The 23,518-nt window shown below is 32.7% G+C and overlaps 3 protein-coding genes across 4 annotated transcripts; 2 read left to right on the forward strand and 1 right to left on the reverse strand.

Annotated features, from left to right (window-relative positions):
* Positions 1–1,043: 1,043 nt before the first annotated feature.
* On the forward strand, positions 1,044–8,263 carry LOC138337266 (elongation factor G-1, mitochondrial). Its single transcript, XM_069287165.1, has 17 exons — positions 1,044–1,068; positions 1,160–1,231; positions 1,918–2,013; positions 2,104–2,192; positions 2,278–2,344; positions 3,555–3,593; positions 3,811–3,871; positions 3,970–4,079; positions 4,186–4,260; positions 4,363–4,431; positions 4,515–4,636; positions 5,723–5,848; positions 6,092–6,212; positions 6,382–6,482; positions 6,575–6,635; positions 7,417–7,470; positions 7,954–8,263. Exons 2-17 carry the CDS (start codon positions 1,208–1,210, stop codon positions 8,053–8,055), a joined length of 1,317 nt encoding a protein of 438 aa, XP_069143266.1. The 5' UTR covers positions 1,044–1,068; positions 1,160–1,207; the 3' UTR covers positions 8,056–8,263.
* A 203-nt stretch (positions 8,264–8,466) lies between these two features.
* On the reverse strand, positions 8,467–16,935 carry LOC138337267 (3-hydroxyisobutyryl-CoA hydrolase-like protein 1, mitochondrial). The gene is made up of 14 exons (XM_069287169.1): positions 16,658–16,935; positions 16,493–16,573; positions 16,313–16,381; positions 16,136–16,199; positions 15,349–15,428; positions 13,978–14,061; positions 11,979–12,063; positions 11,300–11,385; positions 11,072–11,193; positions 10,225–10,285; positions 9,284–9,379; positions 9,087–9,188; positions 8,961–9,002; positions 8,467–8,879 (listed from the first exon to the last, which is right to left on the reverse strand). The coding sequence occupies exons 1-14, from the start codon at positions 16,778–16,780 to the stop codon at positions 8,760–8,762; spliced, it is 1,215 nt and encodes a 404-aa protein (XP_069143270.1). The 5' UTR covers positions 16,781–16,935; the 3' UTR covers positions 8,467–8,759.
* Positions 16,936–19,403: 2,468 nt separating this feature from the next.
* On the forward strand, positions 19,404–22,363 carry cMDH (cytosolic malate dehydrogenase). Of its 2 annotated transcripts, none has more exons than XM_010325922.4 (7): positions 19,404–19,560; positions 20,731–20,889; positions 20,974–21,149; positions 21,225–21,502; positions 21,579–21,714; positions 21,833–21,944; positions 22,189–22,363. In XM_010325922.4, exons 1-7 carry the CDS (start codon positions 19,518–19,520, stop codon positions 22,281–22,283), a joined length of 999 nt encoding a protein of 332 aa, XP_010324224.1. In that variant the 5' UTR covers positions 19,404–19,517; the 3' UTR covers positions 22,284–22,363. The 2 variants fall into 2 exon arrangements, with proteins under 2 accessions (XP_010324224.1, NP_001234152.1); NM_001247223.1 differs by lacking the exon at positions 19,404–19,560 and adding an exon at positions 19,940–19,988 and having other exon boundaries at positions 22,189–22,283.
* The last annotated feature ends 1,155 nt before the right edge of the window (positions 22,364–23,518 follow it).

Here is a 23,518-nt window from a genome sequence, read left to right on the forward strand (position 1 = left end):
CTTTTCGGACTTTCTTAAAAATAAACAATTTTAGCCTCTAAAAAATTTGGCCAATAAGAGTACAAATCTTAGTATTAAAATATAATTAATCCATCCAACTTAAACGTGTATTTAGACGTTAGCTACTTCCCACAATCCATCCTACGTCCTAGATAAGGTTAACAAATATAATTTTATAATTTTATAATTTATTTCGATATAGTTGAAATTATGTTTTTTTATTTATCTTTTAAACGTGCATGAATGGCTCCACGTTACCGTATTTTATGGATTTTAAAATTTTGTTAATTTAAATATTTACGGCTTTACGCAAAGAGAAAAAGATTTTTATATTTATCTTTTAAACTCTGTCAAATGATTTATCTTTGTCCTCCTTTCAGAATTTTTACTTAATTCTTAAATTGTTAATTTAAATATTTGTATGTTGAGAAAAAAAATCATTTATTTTTTTAAAAAAATAAATATTTGTCACTATATTGAACATGCAAATACACCAGAAAATTTCATCAATTTGATAAATAACAATGACTATTAACACTTTACGATTCAAGTAAGGATTAATTTATATAGAGGCCTTGAAATAAAGTATTGGTTTAGGCTTTCTTTTTTTCAATGTGTAAAGTAATTGTAAAACCATAACTATTAGGCTGAATAGATCAAAATTTTCTAAATTTAACGAGTTTTATTCGATACATATCTAAATCTTATGTTAGCTCAATTATCTTTTGAATTTTAAAAATTTGATAGCTTTGATCTTTCTAAATGTTGATGTGACAAAGAGGGTAGATATACTCTCTTTTAGTCACGTGTAAGGGAAGTAAAATCGAAAGTTCAACTATCAAATAAGGATATTTTTTCTAACAATTAATTGCAACATAATTAATATATGATTTATTTGTTCTAATTGTAACACTCTTGCTTTTTAAAAAATATACCTTGCATATTATATGTATCTCAATTTTTTTATTTAGATAAAATGGTTATATATATGGACCAAATATTAGTTAATATTTAATTTATTTTAGATAAATTAATCGGTTATTTAACCAAATCAATGAAGTTCAAACGGTGTTTTTTTAAAAATAAAATTTAGAGATTTTTGAATTTGATTTATACTGCTATTACCCTGTTTGTTTAATTTTCTTTCTGTGTTCATCAGGCAGCCATAAGGAGAGCGACAATAGCACGGAAGTTTGTTCCTTTTTTTATGGGTAGTGCTTTCAAGAACAAGGTGCTATTTTTTCACTGATTAACTAAATACGGGATGCAAAATTTTGATCTTAAATTGATATTGGCTATATTTTGGGCTTTTGTTTTATGTGAAAAATATTTAAGTTGCATAAATTTACCGGAATGATTATTGTTATTTCCCACTGAATTCCAGAGGTGTAATTTTTCTTCTTAGGTCGACCTCGCCAAATTGAATATCAGAATAACTGGGCTTGTGTAAAACTTTGTCATCTTTCATGAAGGTTAATCATTTGAACCTGGATCAAATTTCTCATCAATTACAATGTGATCATTTTAGAGCTTAGAAAAATGCAAGTCGGAAGTATTCTGACAACTAGCTGTGACCATGATATATTCTTCTCAAGACTAATTCCTTAATGATTACAACTGTGAAGTAATTAGTACTTGATGTCCATCCTTCCCGTTTTCAGCTCAATTTTTTCAATGTACATTTTTCTGGCTAATTGTTTCTACTGGTGTAAATCTAGGTCCATGCCTGCTTGTTCTCATTCTTGCAGTTCTAACTTATTCCTGTTGTTGCTTGGCTATATTTTCTTTTCTGATACTTGATTTGGCACCATATGCCCAATTCATTCTTGATTTTCAAGTGACAACAAATGTATAATTCTTTTATATTTCAGTGGCTGCAGTTTTAATTTATGCTTTCTGTTATTTTGTGCTAAACAGGGAGTTCAAACACTTCTTGATGGCGTTCTCAGTTACTTGCCTTGTCCAGTTGAAGTTAGCAACTATGCTCTGGATCAAACAAAGGATGAAGAGAAGGTTAGTTGATAATATTTTTTGTTGAGTTCTTACCTTTCTTTTCTCCATGTACAGATGTAGAGTTTAAGCCTCGTGCTCATTTGTTGCTAGGTTACCTTAACCGGAAACCCTTCTGGCCCTTTGGTTGCCCTGGCATTTAAATTAGAGGAAGGCCGTTTTGGTCAATTGACCTATTTAAGGTATAAACTTATTTCTTGTGCAATTGTTTTCTCCGTATGTGCACTTAGCAAGGACCGCACATTTTAACATAATCTTCCATCAAAGAATCTATGAAGGTGTCATCCGGAAGGGCGATTTTATAATCAACGTGAACACGGGAAAGAAGATTAAGGTGAGTTCAGTCCAGCTCATCTTCCTGATATGAAAACAGCTCATTTGAACCAAAATATGTCATGTTAGTTTAGCATCTGAATGCATTTCCCTTGACCTTATGCTGATTTTAAGAATCTTAAATCAACGTAAAAATAATTGCTTTTGATGATCTCTGTAAATCTTGTGTATATTTGTGTTAGTAGTTTCATCCCTTGAATTTTTGTTGTCTACTGGAATTAATGTTTTTGGACATTGAGGATATTGATACCCGATGCGAACTATTTTGGATTGGGGCGGTGTTTTTATTGTATAAATTTCTTTGGATGGATTCATGGTTGCATTCATGTTTACGAAAGTTTACAGGTTTGTGAATCATTCTGCCTTTTCTTGGTTTTTTGGTCAATTATGTGACGTGTACTCCTCTGAACAATTTTAATCTTACTGAATCAAAAATATTTTCTTGATTGTTCTATTCTACGAATGTTGTTCTGCTTGTTGAAAAAGAAATCGTATTTTTGCTTTGCTTGTTCACGAATTCATTCTATTGGCTATTACTGAAAGTTAACTTTGTGCAAAACATTAGTGAACTACCAATCTGGGATGCAGATTTTTCATTAAATTTCCATTTATTCATATAAAAAAACATCCGCCTTGTTTTCTGAATTACTGCAACAAAGCATCAGCTATTAGCACAAAAAGGGGAACTTAGAATTTATCCAGGTAGGAAGGCACAATTGGGTTGAGATATGGCCTCAGCTAAGATACTAGAATTAATTGGAAAGAGATGTGAACTTGCAAAAATACTCGCGGGAAGTAAAAGGAGACCAAGTTGTTAAAACCTACAAATAGGTATATAAAATATAGGGGATATACATAACGGGAAATTTATTTGTAATTGTTAAGTATCTATTTACACCAAGAATAGCAGTTTCTTGGGTTTTGGAGCTGGTTGAATCGGTGGTAGTTCCAAAGGAAGTTAGAAGTGTTTATTTGTTGTAAAGAACTTCTGCAAGGGGAATAGTATTTGAACAGAATTGTTCTCTACTTTGTGATGTGGATACCGAGATCGATTGCTTACCCATGTAGGTCTTTTTTTAGTCACCCACTCAATTGTGGATGTGTGATCTATTTACATGGAAAATGTGCTCGACATTATTGCATACTATTTGCAAATTAGTCTATATATTATTTTGCTATTATAACCTAACGTTCAACTAATTTTTTTGTAGATTCCTCGCTTGGTGAGAATGCATTCAAATGAGATGGAGGTTTGTCATTCACACCTTGTCCTTTTGACTTCTTTATTAGATACAAATCTTACTATGTCAGGATGATATTTTGTGTTACTCTTAAATTGAATTTACCTTACGGGATTTTTTCAGAGATATTAGAAGGGAAAAAAAGATTCTTTTCCCTGCAATATCAGTATATCTAGATTCCCCATCTTTCTTAACTCTGAGAAATGTATATCAACTCTAATAATAGGATATCCAAGAGGCTCATGCTGGGCAGATAGTTGCTGTGTTTGGCGTAGATTGTGCATCAGGTAACATCCTATTCTCTAGCTCAAGTCGACTTGATTAGAAAAGGCTGAGATCTTTCCATTATGATGTATTCTGATGCTTAGGTCTGATCCATTTGCAGGGGATACTTTTACTGATGGATCAGTCAAATACACTATGACTTCTATGAATGTACCTGAACCAGTGATGTCATTAGCTGTTTCACCTGTTTCTAAAGATTCTGGTGGACAAGTGAGTGGTCATAGTAGAACCTGTTGTTCTGTTGGGTCTATAAGGCGTGCACTCTTGCAATTGTTCTTTGAGCCTCTTATAATTGTTGTGTCTGTTTGGTTGGCAGTTTTCAAAAGCTTTGAATCGTTTTCAGAAGGAGGACCCTACATTCCGTGTGGGTTTAGATGCTGAGAGTGGTGAGGTATTTTTTGTCTACCCTAGATGGGGGCATAATTTGCATGTTATGTGAATTATTGATCTTTATGGGGAGAATCACTGAACATCTCAATGGTTTTCTGAGCAGACAATCATATCTGGCATGGGGGAGCTGCATCTGGACATATATGTTGAGCGCATCCGGAGAGAATATAAGGTTTATTTTCTTCCACAAATAGTCATTCTTTTTGGGATCATCGTTTGTTTGATCCTTTTCTTACTATCTTGTTGTTTCTTTAGGTTGAAGCTCAGGTTGGAAAGCCTCGTGTAAACTTCAGGGAAACCATCACTAAGCGAGCAGATTTTGATTATCTACACAAGAAGCAAAGTGGTGGGCAAGGTCAATATGGTAGAGTAATTGGGTAAGTGTAGATGTGTATCATTTTGGCAAGTCCCTTTTGTTATTTCCTTGAAAGCTTATCGCATGCAACTTAAAAGTGCCTATAAATAATTACCATTATGAAATGACGGGCAAGTAGAATGGAGAGAGCTAATGCTAGTTATATGATTTCCAACTGTTCCACACCTTCTCTACTAATTGTATGCCTGATGATTTCCATAGAATATTTGGTATCTTCTTTAGTGCCTGATCATAAAGTTGATTAGTTTTCGTTGGGCTGTGAGAAAAGAGTAGCAAAGGCAAACTTATCTCTTTTCTTTGTTTACACAATGTTGAGCCTCAATTTATATTGTCCCGTCATCAGATGTTCAATTCTGGGCTTCCTACGTTGATGAAGGGAATTGACCATTGTCTCAGATGGTCTTTGATTAATCAGCACCTCAAAGGCTAGTTTTTGGAGTTGAGTAAGGCCAAGATCCATGTTCTTCACGTGGTATCAGATGGAAATCATCTCTATTCTTGGTTTACCGTCTGTTGGGTTCCCATGTGCTGTTGCCCTTGATCTGTATGTCCATCCCCAATCGTGGAGTAGTATTTTAGAATGTTCCATATTGATCAAGACTAAATTGCTCTCTTTATATTGTCTTGGGCAATCCTCATCTCAGGATCCAGGCCCGAGATCCATTTTCTTTGTGGTTGCAAATATGGTTCCTCATTGTTCTAATATTTTGACATGGGCGGATTGCAGCCCCCTGACAGAGTACTCTAAATCTTGTAACCTAAACTAAATCCCCTTCTCTGCCCGTAGCCCCCTCTCCACTACAAAGTTCCTGTTTCTAGCTTAGATTGTAAATCTGTAATGCTTACAGTTGGCGGCTCAGTTACAGATCCCCATGCATAGGCTACTCTCTTTGGCTAGTATAATAGATCACAGCTTTAACTTTAAGGAGTAATTCAACATTGACCTCCATTAAGTCTGCAGTAAACAAGAGTATGTTAAATTGTCTCTGAGAGAGTTGGTTTGGGAGGGTAAGCTGTTTATATTTTCATAATTCAATTCTGTGGCATTGTTGATATTCATGTTTCCTCAATACGTTGTTTTCCACAGGTATGTTGAACCTCTTGAACCAGGGTCAGGCAGTAAGTTTGAATTTGAGAACATGCTTGTGGGACAAACTATTCCGTCAAACTATGTCCCTGCAATTGAAAAGGGTTTCAGGGAGGCTGCCAATTCGTAAGTTTTCTTTCTCTAGTTTTAAATTATGACTTGCCTCGAGACTCTGAGATACACCTGCTGCTTTTCCTTCAAGTCAAGAATCTAGCATGTGCTGTTATTATATAGTAATTGCTTATGAACTATCATATCTTAGTTTATGCATGATTTAGTGGAGATTTGGTCATTGACTTGCTTGGACTAGTTTGTTTAGGTGTTTCTTTTTTTAATTTGATTAGAAATCTGGATCTTCCTGTGTTCCAGGGGCTCTCTGATTGGTCATCCTGTTGAAAATATCCGTGTTGTTTTGACGGATGGTGCCTCACATAATGTTGATTCAAGTGAACTTGCATTCAAATTAGCTTCTATTTATGCTTTTAGACAGGTAAGACATTCATCCTATTGACCGTAGACTATTTCTGTTATGTTTGTTTGTACCTCCAACTTCCCAGCCTTCCTCTCTTTTCTTAGCTTGGTGAGCTTTATCTAAGTTCCCTATGCTTGCAGTGATTTTATGATTGCCCATGTGTATCTCTAATTTTATTGCAAAACAGTGTTATACTGCAGCCAAGCCTATAATTTTAGAACCTGTGATGCTGGTGGATATAAAAGTGCCAACAGAATTTCAGGGCACTGTTACTGGGGATATCAATAAGTAATCTCTTTGAGTTCTTTCTGGGACTTTGTTATTGAGATTTGAGAATGTGATTTATGCTTTTCTAACCACTTCTTTTCTTGTTCTCACAGGAGGAAAGGTGTCATAATCGGCAATGACCAGGAAGGAGATGACTCTGTAATTACTGCCAATGTATGTCTATCATTCTTTGCTCTTTAAGCTGTATTTAGAATTGATTCTGGTGCCTGTTGCTATCAGCATGGATTGCTGTTTATATGCATGTTTTCTATCCTCTCTTTCTTTATTCTGTTCGGATGACTTTATGTGATGTAATTATAGAAAAACCACTTAGAATACAGCTCCAGCAATCAATTGTTCATTCCTTTTTTGGGTACAGAATTGGCTTATAAAATTGCTAGTCATGTATCTTCTACTTGTTTGTATTGGGGCTTCTTAATAATAGTTTTTGAGCACACGCGTCACAAGGCGTGTGTCTGACACTTGGTAATCACAGTTTTAACTTTTATTAATGTGGTTGACCTACTCCCCTATCAGATTTTGTCGTACTTCTCAATGATATTTATTATAGCTTTCAAGTATGTGCGACAAAGTTGTGTGAGAAAGATGCATCATGCATAATTTTGTGTTTCTATCTAATAATTAATACCTTAGCCAAACGGTGTCTGAAACAGATTAGTTTTCATGCAAGGGAAGATGGAATAGTTATGAGAGAATGTTTCCATGCAGATTAGTGTTCTTCATGTTACTTGCATATGCTTGTTATTTTGAGTCTGATGCACAACAGCACAAGAATTGCTAATTTACATGGCTTGTAAGGGATAAAGGAAAAATTCGTTCTCGACTTCTTTCAGCCTTGGAACAGTATACATTTGTTCTGGAAGTATTATTGCATGAGTTATGAGCATCTCTTTTCTGTCTTCTGAGAGCTGAGGTTATACTGTTTATTTCTCAGGTTCCTCTCAACATGATGTTTGGGTACTCAACATCTCTTCGATCAATGACACAGGTCAGTAATTTTGTTTCCAGTTCCTCAACAGAACTCTTTTATTGAATTAAGGGAAAGGAAGGTTGGTGGTGATTCCAATTTTTTTTAAGCTTCTGGACATAGTAGGAGTGAAAGGAAGACAGGAGAAGAGAAAAATGATGGATAATGCTATAACAATTTTAATTTTGTCATACAAGTGAGTGGAGACCTTTAAGAAAAAAAAGTTTCACGTTCTGAAGAAGCTTTTATGATGCCATACACAAGGCTTACTAGTAGAAAAATATGTCATTAAGGTGTTAAGGTGAAGTGAAAAAACATTATTTTCTTTTCTTTAATATTAAAATAAAAAATTAAAGTTATTCCTCTCCTATAACTTTGTTTCCTTTTCCTTTTCCCGTGATCATGCGTATACTGCATAGTGAGAAGAAATATGTGATGCCGACCTCAGTGCTCTGTTTGCTTAGTGAACTTCAGTGATACAAATCATTGTTTTGTTTCATGCAGGGGAAAGGTGAGTTCACAATGGAATACAGAGAGCATGCCCCAGTTTCAGGAGATACACAAACGCAACTTGTTAACGCATACAAGGCCAGCAAAGAAAATTGAAAAGATGGTGTGCCTTTGAAGCTCCTGCAACTACATCCTGTTTAATTATTTTTTTTTATGAATTTGTCTCCTTGGGTGGGAGCAATGTTGTGAAATCCTTAGGACCAGAACTGGTCAGTCAATTTTGATATGCTGAATAAAACAGTAAAATTCCATAATGTATACAAATAATTGCTTATATACATACATATAGGTTGTGTATTCATAACCCTTGAGAGGTGTAATGATATGTAGAAAAGCAAAAAGCTAACCATCTTCCCACCCCAACACAGAAAGAAATAGACAAAAGTAATGACTTGAATTTACCTCTCCCTCCCACTATTCCTAAGAGGGTTCCACTTCTAAAAGAGTTCAATTTCTTTGATATTGACAGCATAGTTCTTTTATATCATATAATAACGACGGTATATATTTTTGTTTAGAATAACAACTGAATATATATATATTTGCAATACTGACGATGTATACCAGCAAATTCCTCTGAAAATCTTCCAGGACAAGAAGATTAAAAAAAGAAGAAGCTGCCACATCATTTGGGCAATTTGCCAAGGCCATATCATTAGTAATTTTCAATACAGATTTGCAAATGCTACTATATCAAGACTGAATTGCTCAGTGTTTGTAATGTGAAGAAAAGATAACTGATATAATTTACTTATTTTCTTCTGTTATCTTCAAAGTTGAGGAGTTTCCCTACCCAAAAGTTATGTAAATGCTTCTCGCTGTTGTGTTGGTAGCTCCAGTTCAGGCTCAAATGCTGTTAACCGAGAAAAGTACTGATCTACCATGTCGTCCGTTACTTTCTCCAACGTTGGAGGATCCCACTGCACGTTTTAACATAAATCAAGAAACGCACCCCGAGGTTAAAGAGGATCATTATTCACTGAAATAACATATTGGTTTACCTTAGGAGCAAGATCTCTATCCACAAGCCGTGCACGAACCCCCTGGTAAGAAGATATTATTTATGCACAGTGATGATCATCCACCGATGTAAAACTGAGATTTTTTGTTTTGTAAAGATATATTACCTCACGGAAGTCACTAGTTATTTGTCCAGATAAAGCTTGTACTGACATTCGATACTCACGCCTTAGGCACTGGTCTAGAGTCTGATGTCTGCCTTCACGGATCTGAGAGTAGGCATTAGTGGATGGTCATCTCACAATGCCCTGCTGGCTGGAAGAGAGAATATTCTATCTGAAACAAAAAAAGAATTAGAACTTACAGATCTGAGTGAAACCTTTAAACTCAGTGGGGATGTTTCTTGTAGTTTTCTCAGTGTTGCAACACACCATGCATCTTGCTTGGCTGCCTCGCTCTCCTGACATAAGTTAAGTTTCTTTTAGAAATGTAATCACACCCGTGATTAAAAACTCACATGTATAGCTGATTTCAATGACTCAGCTTGTACAATTGTCAAAAAAATGTATCAAGGGAAGGCCTCTCCATAAATTTTAGCTTATGGGAAGTTGGGATCTCCACAATGTACTTTCTCCAAAGAATGATTGACAGTTGACACAATTTAGTGTGACAACAGCATTTAGATCTATACGCACTTATAGAACATCAGGGAGCAAGCAAAGAGAAGGCTGAACAATGATCCTTGTTTTCTTTTTCCAGATTTTTCAAGTGGTAATTGTAAAGGCCAAGGTATTAAAAGCAAAGCAATCAAATGCTGAACGTAATTGTATAGATCAATTCAATTATGTTTCTACTACCACCCAAGGATGTAGCCTAAAAGTCGAAGAAGTGTTTGAAAACATGGAAGATCAGGCTTTAAATCCAGCAGAGACAGAAAAAGTTAAGTGATTTGGGAGCCAGAGTTACCCAATACTTGTGCTGGTGCAAGATAGCATGTCTCTGGTAAAATTATCAATATGAGAGTAAATTTACCCAGACACCACCATTATTTTAAAGAATTATGTTTCTACTGTTCACATTATGATTGTATGTCCATCCAGTAAAGTTTCTTACTCGGTCATATAGCCTTCACACCCCAGTCTTCATGAAATTAAGATATTTTGTTCAAGAGCTCCCGTTCTTCCTTTTCCCATTAGAGATATCACACAAATTTAAATCAATCAATGTACGAAACTTTGCATCATTCAGAGACCTTCACAGAATAATGTAAACACGGATACACACACAGAGGAGCTATATGCTCACCAATGCATCAATAATTTCTTCGACTGTGTCATGGCTGAAACATTTATCAAGAGTTTCAATCCTAAAGAAAGAGAGAGATGGATTAGTTTAAGCTATCAAAATAAAAAGTGATCTGCAAGAAAGATCATGCACCACTCAATGAGAAAATACAGGTTAAAGAATAAGATTAATTACAATGATTAAAAGATCCATGCGGAACCATAAAAAAAGTCATCAGGAGCCACAAAAGTTTCCATATGACATATGTAATGTATGTTTCGGAGAGCTGAAATTTTGCTCCACCAGTTGATGCATTCTATACAACTCAAGGTAAAGTTGGTGATACGACCTCTACAAAGAAAATAATAAGTATTTCTGGCACTTGAAACCTATGCGAAGTTTAATTTGAAGAGATAGTTGCAGGATTTTCTCTGTTTAAAAATAAAACAATTTGCTAGAAACTACCAATTTGATTCCTAGAAGAAAAAAAAGAAAGATCGACTTGCAATCCTTTCTTTTTTACTAGCATAAAAAATGTTACAAGAAATGATTGCAAGTTTCTCAACCAATCAAATCTATAACTTGCTTTCCTCCAGCAAGCAAAATGATGAAGCAAGGCTGCAGCAAGGGATCATTTCTATGTCCAATAAGAAATATGAGGGGGGGTTCCTGAAGATGTAGGGTATTTTTTGGAATCAACTGACTGGAGCAATACATGCTTGATTAACTACTAGAAAAGGTGATTCAAATCTGAAAGCAGCCCATAACATAAAACGGTGATCTGTATCAATCCACCCCTATAACACTTAACGGGAAACAATATATTTTTGGACATTCATTTTACATGTTTATCAAGGATGACAGGTACCTGTGAAGTATACTCTCCGGTTCTGGATGGACAATCTCTCCCCAATTTTCAAGAGATCTTTCAATCACTGATGGATCATCAGTAATCAACGTTCCAAGTTGTTCCTCAATTAAGGGAATTTTCTGAGATGAATGGAGAGGGAAGATAAGAAGTTTCCAGAACTATTATCAAATAACCCAAGTAGGCTGTTGGCACCAAGGTGCAAAACAAATTAAGCACAGAACTTACTGCACTGTGTGAGTAATGTGTAGCAAGCCCACAGGAAATCATTTCTGCTCCACTGATCTTATCTCCAGTAAGGGCCAGGTACTCTCCTGCAAATCAAAATTTAGTTATCCTACATGATCTAGCGACTAGCATGTTGACTTATCAGTTATCAGTGATATCTACAAATAAAAGGCCTTGTAATTTTAGTCAGAAACCATTTAAAGATAATAAATAGTCAAATATAGGGAGCCACATATTAACATCATGGTACGAAGTTACATGCAATAAAGGTAGTTCAGAAAAATACTGAACAGAGGAAAGCACAAGCGAAGAGTCGTAATCTCCAAAATACATGCAGCAGGAGGAGGCACACAAGCTTACTTCCCAAGGAGATTGGGAAATGTAAGATGAAATAAAAAGAACATCATGCCTAATGCAGATAATTCGATAACAAATATATAAAGTGTCCAGATATTGACATGTTTCTTTTCCTCGTAGAAAATGGATATCTCTTACGTGCAGACTCAACTACCCTAAACTAAGAAAGAATTTAAGATTGAGAAAGAAGGTGTGTGTAGAGAGGGGGATCAGAAAAATAGTTCCAAATTAGATAATTCATATCAAAGGCGCTCAGCGATATGACCTGATAGAAGTTACTAATGAATCCAAATCACAGCATGAGATCAGCAAAAGAATTTACCCAAATAACCAGGGAGGCGAGAAAGGTAAAATGAAGCCCCAGCATCAGGATGGTAACCAATCAATGTTTCTGGTGTGGCAAAAACCTACATGATGCAACACCCAATACCCTATAAGAACTGTGAAAAATCAAGAACTTAAAGCACTTGAAAGTTGAAACACCTAAATTATCACCTAGCACTGTCCAAATTTAACAGACCCTTTTGAGTTCAATAAAAAATCTCTGACTTATTTACCTGCGCATTCATTTAGTTCTTGAGAAATTCAAAATTAGATTATAACCTTGCAATAAGACCAAGATATCTAATGGTTTCTGGACTTTAAAAATGCTAAATCTGTCGTTATAAATCAGATATAATGGAAATAAACAAGCTTCTTCACAAGGAGTCAAAAGATTTAATAATAAATAAACATAATTACTATTTCACTTTTTGGTATAGGAGAAAGTTCACCAATACAGAGCCTTTAATATATGAAGAGAAAATAATGAATTTTATAAAATGAACTCAGTATTAACTCAGGAATAAATTATAGCTAATAAAATAGAGAAGTGGCCAAAACAATCAATGAAGGACAAAAAAGAAAAGAGCCAAAGGAAAAGTTCGCTGTATAAGTTTGTTGCACTACGATTCGAACTTCTCCCTTAAGAAACCAAATACAGATATAAATGAAGCCTAAAATACAGCAGTAGCACATAAACTGGCTGAAACCTTGACCTTTTAAATGCTTGGATGCAGCATAATGTCTTTGCCTCAAAAACTACAACAATAAGGAACTGAACCTGAGATCAATCATAGAGGAAATGCAATTTTATGCTTTATTTCCGCCCATATGATGTATATCCTAATATGGTTTCTGAGTTTCTCACCCCATTCCAGCTGAAAGACTACCCATTTGTTCATTTACAGGGTTTAGCACGAAATCATAAATAAGTTCTCAAAGCAGATTTTCTATTCAATTTGTACTGTAAATGACAAGTATTCAGGAATAATTAAAACATAAATCTCATCAGGTCAGCCTTCACTGCACGTCTCTCCCTATCTTTGATCTTAAGGTGTCGCATCCAACTGATGAGTTTCTACAGAATGAATCAGATTCTTGAGAAAATCTTGCTTTGACCTATCATTATAGAAACCATCTATTCAAGCTATCACATTCCTTTTTCTTTTGTTTCTTGATTGGGGATCAGACTAGAGTCTCAAAAAGGACTATCAAGAACTAAACTGCCCCTTTCTTTAACTTCTCTTCTTTTGTCCGTCGACGAAGCTGTAAAAAGAGAGGAAATAGAATGAAATAGTCTACCTTATTTTTTTTTCCCCGTTCCCCCCATCTCTCGAAAGGGATACAAGTGCTCATGTTACTTCTACATTATCCCACCTGTCACTTTCAGGATACCAAGGAACCAGTAGCAGTCTTGAGAGAAAAGGAGAATTTTTTTTTCTTTCTTCTCAAGTACTGAACAGTCCACATGTTTCAATTGTCTCAACCAGGTACAATCCCAGTTCATTCCCATTAATAGAATTATTCTAATGGGAATGAGAATGAAAAGCAAGAGATGCAGTTCTTGGGCTCGGAAATAGCTGTTCAGGTCTAATAAAGATTCACTACACTCCAAAGTCTTCATACATAGGCCTTCATGTGTCGATTCTGCCCTTCATCAAAAAATCGAATTATACAAGAAGTAGAAAGCAGAGAAGGATTTTAGTTCCAGGAGGAGAAAGTGTGATTTTTAAGGAAAAAGCATTCACTACCTGTATCCAGAGAACATGCTTGCACTTTATCTGATACAGTATAGAGCCATCAACATATAACTTATAATTTTTAATAGAAGAACATAAAGTTCATGATACGTGAAATCACTACAAAGATATAAGAATGAGCACAAATCAAACTTAACATTGCTTAGAAATGTAGTCTAGAAATTCTTGGACTAGGAGAATTAATATTGAACCAACAAAGTAAAAGCTAAAACAAATAAAACTTGACTAGTCTTTCCATACAGTTTTCTCAGTTGCGATACGGAAAGTTCCAGGAATAGAGATGCCAGCCCCACCACCCATGGTAACTCCATTCAAAAGAGCAACCTGCATGGTTTTTGAAATAGTGTCCAGTGACAAGTTAATGTCAACAAAAGTATGACGAGTAATGAATATGCAATACTCCTAAGTTCTAACACTTCTAAGTTGTAACACAGAATCGAGGATGCAAAAGAGCAAAGTAATCAAAATCAGAAAGTGTGCACGAACTTCTAATCAATAGAAAGATATAAAGCAACAAAGATAATACTCCTAACTACTATCAAATGCACTCCAGAATTCTAGTCTGGAAAATGATGTTTCAAACATTTTTGAAGAAACAACTCTATGATAAGCAACAGAAAAAAAAAATGAAAAAAAATGTCAAGGCAAAGCTGAAAATATCTTGTGATAAGTAAATTTTAACAAAATGGAGTTGAATATCTACAACAATTGGATCAAATCAGCATTTATCCTAGGGTAAGTCAAATATAATGTGACAAATTACATTTCCTTCAACAGGCACAATTTGGAAGATTGTAAAGCAGTTGGCATAAATAAAGTTACTGAGTTCCTATTTTGACTCTAAATATAAGATTCATCAAACTTTGGCAAGACACATCCAACTCATTGAACACTTGTTTAATCAGAAAGTGGTTGGTGTAATTAACCGTCAAAGTGTTGTCTCTAAGCATCTTAGCCACAGTAAGATGGGAGAGAATCTAATCAACAGAACTGAGCTATCTGCTAAATGATCTAGATATTCCTCTAAATAGTATCCTTAAAACTGCCTGCCAAAAGTACAAAGGTCTCGACATAACAGTAAGCATTGGATTTCATGCTTAAAGAGGCGGAAGCAGTAACCAAGAGAATATCGGGCGAAGGGTAGCACAAACGGCTAAGCAACTAATGTCATGGTGAAGGAGGCCTAGCATACGTATACTGAATTACTAACAGGTGAAATACCAAACCACAAACTTTTCAGTGAACTATTGAAGCTATCAGTGTGATGATCAAACAATTACCAATGGCTTTCAGTACACTTCTTTCATTTCCAAATTAGCTAGCGACAAGACTACCATTAGTATGAGTATGTTGATAGTGTAAGGGCGATCCATCCTTGATGATTGTCCACCTAATGGAACTTTTACATTTTAGAAACTCTTAGGTTCCAAATATAGCATAAATTTGTGCTGTGTTAGTCTGGATCAGTTGGAATTTACAAGGCACTGGACTGTATCAAAGACTAGTTAATACAAAAAAAGTTCTTGATACTTATATTATGGGTAGAAACAAAAGAAATTCAAGTCAACAGCTTCATTTAGTATCTGATGTTTGAATAATAATCATACTTACATGTGGCTTCAAGTATGTGCCAACAACATATATTAAGCTATATATTGTCCAACAGAATTCTTTACAATCTTGAAAATTCCCTGCATCCATCCAACACAAACAATATTAAACAAAGGCTGGAGAAGATAAAATTAAAAATTGAGCTAAAAGAACATTGGCAGCAATAGTTAAAACACTCGCTGCAGTTTATAGATATGATCAACCAGAACCATCTTAATTGTTCCTACTCAGAACATTCTGCTCAACTATATATCACTTGCAATGTAGCAGAATATGAATAAAATCATTGTGAATTACGAGTTAATATCTCAACACTCAACTTTGAAAATTTATCTAGCAAAGTATTAAACTTTGTTTTGTAATTAATAAAACCACTCAACTTAGACCTTTGTATCAATAAAATCACTCAACTACATTTATTATTGAAAAAACTGATATGACAAAAAATAAATTATTTTTTATGCCATGTTCATGATGAAAATAATAAACAAAGGAAGAATATGCATAGCAATGGCTCTCAGAGTTGTCATTATTCAGGTGATGGATTGTACTGTTCTTATCTGTTTGAATCAGAATAATTTAGATGCATTTATAAACTTCGATCTGCTGACTTGAGTTTAATGGGGTAAACTCCATTTATGTATAAATGGCATAAAAAATAATTTATCTTGTCATGTAAAAAAAAAAAAATTAACTGATAAATTTAAATTGAGTAAAGGCTGATACAAAACGAAGTTCAATAAGTTTGCACTCGTGAATTACAGCAGTCAAAAATTATGCACTGTACCTTGTTTTAGCAAATTATAAAGAGAGACAATGTCACCACCAGCAGAAAATGCCCTGTCATTTCCCTTCGAAGATAAAAGAATAACTCAGTACTAAATAGATTAACATATAAGTAAATTCACCTTAAAATTATAAGTAGATTAACAAATAAAAAATATGATTTCACTCAACAGATTACCTTCAATACCACGAATCCAATATCAGGATCATCTTCCCAATTTTTGTACAGCTTCATCAACCTTGACGCCTGAAGCCAAAACAAGAGCCAATTCAACATAAAAACACCGATTTCCCTTGGTGGGTATAAATCAAAAATACAAAAAGAGAGAAAAAAAGAAAAACGGGTAAAAAAACTAACAACTGAATAATTGATGGCATTTAACGCATGGGGTCTGTTAAGAATTGCTGTTCTTGAAGAAGCTTTCCCCTCCACTAAAACCTGAGAAATACAACTCATACAATCATTATTACAATACTAAAAAAAAAATGGGGTTTTTCATCATAGAATCTTAAATGGGCTCACTGTGCTTTCTGGTTCATCGATTAGGACATTGCTAGAAACACCGCAAAAGCTTCTGGACTGAGAAACCAACCGTGATTTCTGCAGAAAACGCCTCAAAATAGATGTCGATTTGAAGCTCTGCATATTTCTGTTAACCAAATGTAAAGTTTAAATCTTTGTCTTCTTTACTATTACTTATACAAAAACAGCAAAATGGAGAGCTTAAAAATCACAGATTTCTTTTGATATTCGGAAGGGCTCACATTTTATGTATTTGCCTAATTATTATTAATAAAGGCAAAATCCCACATTTATTACCATGTTATTATATATTAATTAAGTCTTAATTTATTTATTTGATTTTGCTTTAAATAAATTTGAACTAAAAATAAGTAAAATCTATCTTTTATTATGCTTTTTTCGTATATTTATTCTTCATTAATGTGTCACGTCATATAAAGATAGAAAACACTATAATTTGCTTAAATATTATATTTTTAAGTAATATAATACAATACATACATATGATATTATTATTTTGATAAATAATTATTTATTTAAAATACCAAAAGAATTACTCATGACATGAATGAGTGAGTCAGTTTCATTGTATATAACCATCATACGTTCAAAAAAACTTCCGTGACGGAACTTCTTTAAAAAAAATTTCTTTATTTGGCAGACAATATTTTTTTAAAATGTTTTTTATCACGTTTATTTATAAGTGAAGGCCTTTGAAGATATTGCTAAATCAGTAACGGAATTACGAATTTTAGTCAAAAAAAATGAAAAATATATAAAATACGCTTATAATTAGTGATAAAATTTATACGATATAATATCTCTATATACTCCCTTTGTTCCAAATTAGTTATTAGGATTCCTTTTTAAAAAATAAAAGTGTGTCAATTTGAAAGATCATTTAGATTAGACGATAATTTATAAACATTAAATATTCAAAAATTACATATAATAGTAATTTTTGTTTTAATTTATATATTTTATTTTAATTTGACACGATGTAATAAAGAAATAAAAAAGGCTCTTAAATTTATAATTTAAATTAAAAATATATCAAAATGTCATTTAACTAATGATCTTAAGTATGTTATACAAAAAGTTCGAATTAAAAAGTTACTGAAAATAAAAAAAAATGTTATCTTTTTAGCAAGACTAAAAAGAAAAATTAAGCAAAATAAATTAAAATAAAAAATATAAATTGTAATTTTCTCAAGTTAAAACCCCCCGGAACGCGTGTGTGGAGTTCCCGGTGAATCTCTTGAATCACCGCGGCAACCTCCTTGTAATTTACTCATCTCGTATGCTAAAGGTTTTTTTTCATTAATAAATGGAATTAATTGTTATTTTATTCAATTATGTTTATGCTATTTATCACTCTCCTCTATCGTAATTACTTGTTTACTTTTAAATTGATATAAGTATTAAGAAAACTATTAATAATACAGTATATTTATTATTGTACTCCTATTAATTATAAAAGAAAAAATAACAACTAATTAAGGATTGTGGGAGTTTAATACTTTTCGGACTTTCTTAAAAATAAACAATTTTAGCCTCTAAAAAATTTGGCCAATAAGAGTACAAATCTTAGTATTAAAATATAATTAATCCATCCAACTTAAACGTGTATTTAGACGTTAGCTACTTCCCACAATCCATCCTACGTCCTAGATAAGGTTAACAAATATAATTTTATAATTTTATAATTTATTTCGATATAGTTGAAATTATGTTTTTTTATTTATCTTTTAAACGTGCATGAATGGCTCCACGTTACCGTATTTTATGGATTTTAAAATTTTGTTAATTTAAATATTTACGGCTTTACGCAAAGAGAAAAAGATTTTTATATTTATCTTTTAAACTCTGTCAAATGATTTATCTTTGTCCTCCTTTCAGAATTTTTACTTAATTCTTAAATTGTTAATTTAAATATTTGTATGTTGAGAAAAAAAATCATTTATTTTTTTAAAAAAATAAATATTTGTCACTATATTGAACATGCAAATACACCAGAAAATTTCATCAATTTGATAAATAACAATGACTATTAACACTTTACGATTCAAGTAAGGATTAATTTATATAGAGGCCTTGAAATAAAGTATTGGTTTAGGCTTTCTTTTTTTCAATGTGTAAAGTAATTGTAAAACCATAACTATTAGGCTGAATAGATCAAAATTTTCTAAATTTAACGAGTTTTATTCGATACATATCTAAATCTTATGTTAGCTCAATTATCTTTTGAATTTTAAAAATTTGATAGCTTTGATCTTTCTAAATGTTGATGTGACAAAGAGGGTAGATATACTCTCTTTTAGTCACGTGTAAGGGAAGTAAAATCGAAAGTTCAACTATCAAATAAGGATATTTTTTCTAACAATTAATTGCAACATAATTAATATATGATTTATTTGTTCTAATTGTAACACTCTTGCTTTTTAAAAAATATACCTTGCATATTATATGTATCTCAATTTTTTTATTTAGATAAAATGGTTATATATATGGACCAAATATTAGTTAATATTTAATTTATTTTAGATAAATTAATCGGTTATTTAACCAAATCAATGAAGTTCAAACGGTGTTTTTTTAAAAATAAAATTTAGAGATTTTTGAATTTGATTTATACTGCTATTATTAACTAGTACTAGTATAGTGCCAATTCCATGATGCATCAACTAACATGCAGCTTTTCATGTGACTACAAATTCTTTTCATGACTATTTATCTCCTTATTATTCTCCTTGAATTTCGATATTAGCATCCTAAAAAGTCCATATATATAACAATTTCAACATTCATCACAATATTCTAACTCACACTAAATCTACACTTTTATTTTATTTTTTTAACCATGGCAAAACAGCCCACTAGAGTTCTTGTCACTGGAGCTGCTGGTACAATTTTATTTAATTTTTTTTTAAAAAAAATTAACCATTATAATGTTCTAATTTTTTGGTATAATTGTATGAGGTTCTTTTCTTGACATGGATGAGTTACTATTCTATTTCATAGCTTGTGGATTTTGTCTTTGGTATTTGATTTAATTGGGTTGTGTGCCTTGTCTTCAAAGTCTTTTGTTGTTCTTAATTGTGTGAAATTTTCCTTTAAATTATGTATTGTGGTAGCATTTTAACAGTGTCTAATTTCAATTATTTGTGAATTTTATTCTTAATTATTAAATTAATGGAATATTGGGGTTCAATTGAAAAGCCTATTGTTTTGTTGGGTTGTGCATATTTGTCATGGAAGATTGTTACGCATATATGGAGTTTCATGAATATAGAAAAGGATCCCATTACAGTGCTTGTTACTGGTGCTGCAGGCATGTTTAATTTATATTGCATTTATTTTCTATTTTTGTGAACTTTTTATTTGATTTATTTTGTCTTGATGGCAGTGTGATTCAATCTCAGTTCTTCTACTCGTTGTGATATCATGTTGAAGTGTACTGTCATTAGCTGTGTCAAAAATGAACTCAAACATAGATAATCTGTCCAGAATATTAAGGGTTGGACTCAAGATAATTTGAATTGAGTTCAATATCAACTCATTCAAGCCTAACCCCATTTGAAGATAATCTTCAATTGAGTTCAATTCAATTTTTAATTTCAACATGTTTTAAAACTTTTTATTAAGATAATTTCTTATATTGAAGGTATGAATTATTATCTATTTAATATATTTTAGGATTTATCTATCAATTTGTATTTTTTTTAACAAAAATTCTTAGAAATGAAAATTCAAATTGTAAATATAAAAGTTAAATATCAATATGTTAAATTATTGAGATTAATTGGATCAAATTGGACGGATCAAGGTCCAACCCATTTTAGCCCAATCCGATTTCTATTTCTACCCATTTTAATATCTACAATTTCAACACAACCCGACCATTTGACAGCCATAATCATCTCATCTGAGAGTTTAAGATGTTAGAGGATCGAGATCAACTTAGATTCACTTCAAAAAATGAAATGAATTGAATTGAAAATCATGTCAATTGTCTTATATCTGAAAACTAAAATTGTCAAAACCATAATGTTGATTTGAACATGTTGTAACAGGTCAAATTGGCTATGCTCTTGTTCCTATGATCGCGAGAGGAGCCATGTTAGGCCTTGATCAACCTGTTATCATACACATGCTTGATATTGAACCAGCTGCTGAGTCCTTAAAAGGAGTGAAAATGGAATTGATTGATGCAGCTTTTCCTCTTCTCAAAGGTAAAATGCAGCAAGAGATAAAAAGCATTGTGCAACCACTTTTTTTTTACATTGTTAAATTTATTGAATATTATTCTTGCACAGATGTTGTTGCTACCACGAACGTTGTTGAAGCTTGTAAAGGCGTCAATGTTGCTGTTATGGTTGGTGGATTTCCGCGAAAAGAAGGGATGGAAAGAAAGGACGTGATGACGAAAAATGTTTCAATTTACAAAGCACAAGCCTCTGCCTTAGAACAGCATGCTGCCCCTGATTGCAAGGTAAAACAGAATTTTATTATTTCAATTATCTCTGGAACATTTATCAGGTCTAATCGAAGTCTCGAATTGTTGCAGGTTTTGGTTGTTGCTAATCCAGCAAACACTAATGCACTTATTTTGAAAGAATTTGCCCCTTCATTTCCAGCGAAAAACATCACTTGCCTAACAAGGCTTGATCACAACAGAGCTTTAGGTCAGATTTCGGAGAAACTAAACGTTCACGTTGGTGATGTGAAGAATGTGGCAATATGGGGAAATCACTCATCAACTCAGTATCCAGATGTGAATCATGCAACTGTGAAAACCGCTGCTGGAGAAAAGCCTGTCAGAGAACTTGTTGCTAATGATCAATGGTAAATGCTATTGAGTCTTTGCATGTTTCTAGAAAAAATCAAACCAGTACTGATAAGCTTCTGTAAAATATGTTAGGTTGAACACGGAATTCATCACCACAGTGCAACAACGAGGAGCCGCTATCATAAAAGCTCGAAAGCTATCAAGTGCATTATCTGCAGCTAGCTCAGCTTGTGATCATATACATGATTGGGTTCTCGGCACTCCAAAGGTTTAGTATCATCCATTTTATAACACCTCCTGACGATATGACAATAATTTTATCAGTTATGCCAAGGCTCCCCTTCCGTTTTTCTACTTTTTCGTGATCGAGCTAAATATTTGTTCAGGGGACATGGGTTTCAATGGGGGTTTATTCTGATGGATCTTATGGCATTCCAGCTGGTTTAATTTACTCTTTCCCTGTTACTTGTGAAAAAGGAGAATGGTCAATTGTGCAAGGTTAGTTTGTGGTCTCATTTATGATCAATTAGTTTCATCTAATAATCTTTTTTTTTTGTCAAATACTAGAAAAATTGGACAGTAAAAGAGTACATTAGACATATACTTTTTACTTATATAATTAAGGATATTAATAACGTGTTTCTTAAGGAGTATCCTAAAAGTTTTAAAAGATAAAATAATATGAAACGAAGGAAGTATCTATTGTTTGTAGCTTACCTAAAGATCCTCGTTATTGATACAGGTCTAAAGATAGACGAGTTTTCAAGGGCCAAGATGGATGCAACCGCGAAGGAGTTGGCTGAGGAAAAATCCTTAGCGTATTCATGCCTAAACTGAAATCGTGATTAATTCTTATCTATCAAGGGAAATAAACATTGGAAGATGAATGAAATAAATGGAATTTTAGTTTATTTTCACATACTAATATGTTGAATCATCTTTTCACTATTGACAAAATATGATTCCTTGTCTCTAAATTCTTTCACTTTCTACTCTCGTATAATCAAACTACTTTGTCTTATTTGTTGATGTTCAATCTGAAAAGTTACATACTTATGAGTTCTAAGTCTAAGATATCATTAAGAGATCAAAGCATCAAATATTATTTTGGTTAAAATTAAAATATGATGTTTCCTAGCCATCAAATACATCAATGTAGAATCTTATACAAAATCTCAAAATAGGAGAAAGAAACTCATGCAATGTTGGAGTATATAATAATTCTGTTACGGTAAACTAGTGTTATCCACATTTTGGATAAAAATAGGACCAAATAGATTAAATATATTGATTTTATTTGAATTTGGTTTAACATTTTCTTAAAAATGATAATACTTTATTCAACTTTAAATTTGCTAAAAGAACAAAAAGATAAATAAAATCAAACTGGCAAATTACATACATATTTTTTTATAATTATATACATAATATATTATTTTTTATGAACAATTTTAGATATCTTAGATATGTTCTAATAAAAAAATGAATTATGAAAGCAGAAAAGTTTAAAACAAAATGTATTCCGATCAAAAAAAAAAGTCTAAACGCATTTATATTTTTTGTTCCTCCCACTTGGCTTTATGATTTTATTTTTTGTATAATTAATAATTGAATCAAGATAAATAACAAAAGTTATATAATAACAATATTCTATATACGAAGTATTCTCTTTCCATTTTATGATTTGGTTAAATTAAAATTGAGTTTAATCTTAAGTTTAAATTTTCAAATTATATTTAGAATGATAAAAATTAAATTCAACTCATTTAAGTTTGGACGAATTTTAAATCAGCTCATTCATCAGCTCAATTCATTTCAATTCACATTGAGTTGATATGTAACTTAAATTGCCTTATAAAAAATATTATTTGAAATATTTTTAAAAACTTATATCAATTATGAGCAGGTTTAGGGCAAATAATTTTTTCTCAACCCATTCATTTACCATCGTTAGACTTATAAGACCAGTATACTTTTGATCCTTTCAGAGTTGGAGCTTAATGTGCTGTTATTTGATTGTAGCACTACCCAAAATAGTTAACGCTTTGTTATTTGATCTATATGTTGTGGGG

Source organism: Solanum lycopersicum, chromosome 1 (assembly GCF_036512215.1).
Source record: "Solanum lycopersicum chromosome 1, SLM_r2.1".
Taxonomy (NCBI): Eukaryota; Viridiplantae; Streptophyta; class Magnoliopsida; order Solanales; family Solanaceae; genus Solanum; species Solanum lycopersicum.

What these genes read in the sequence shown, in the direction of transcription:
- LOC138337267 (XM_069287169.1), bottom strand. Translation starts at nt 16,780, where the DNA reads ATGCAGAGCTTCAAATCGACATCTATTTTGAGGCGTTTTCTGCAGAAA. An exon ending in TTATAATTTGCTAAAACAAG is followed by an intron (nt 15,429 to 16,135) that starts GTACAGTGCATA and finishes GGATGGATGCAG; the next exon opens with GGAATTTTCAAGATTGTAAA. An exon ending in TAAAGGTTTCACTCAGATCT is followed by an intron (nt 9,189 to 9,283) that starts GTAAGTTCTAAT and finishes GCCTACTCTCAG; the next exon opens with ATCCGTGAAGGCAGACATCA.
- cMDH (NM_001247223.1), top strand. Translation starts at nt 19,940, where the DNA reads ATGAATATAGAAAAGGATCCCATTACAGTGCTTGTTACTGGTGCTGCA. An exon ending in CTTGTTGCTAATGATCAATG is followed by an intron (nt 21,503 to 21,578) that starts GTAAATGCTATT and finishes AAAATATGTTAG; the next exon opens with GTTGAACACGGAATTCATCA. An exon ending in AGAATGGTCAATTGTGCAAG is followed by an intron (nt 21,945 to 22,188) that starts GTTAGTTTGTGG and finishes TTATTGATACAG; the next exon opens with GTCTAAAGATAGACGAGTTT.
- LOC138337266 (XM_069287165.1), top strand. Translation starts at nt 1,208, where the DNA reads ATGGGTAGTGCTTTCAAGAACAAG. An exon ending in ACACGGGAAAGAAGATTAAG is followed by an intron (nt 2,345 to 3,554) that starts GTGAGTTCAGTC and finishes ATTTTTTTGTAG; the next exon opens with ATTCCTCGCTTGGTGAGAAT. An exon ending in TAGATGCTGAGAGTGGTGAG is followed by an intron (nt 4,261 to 4,362) that starts GTATTTTTTGTC and finishes TTTTCTGAGCAG; the next exon opens with ACAATCATATCTGGCATGGG.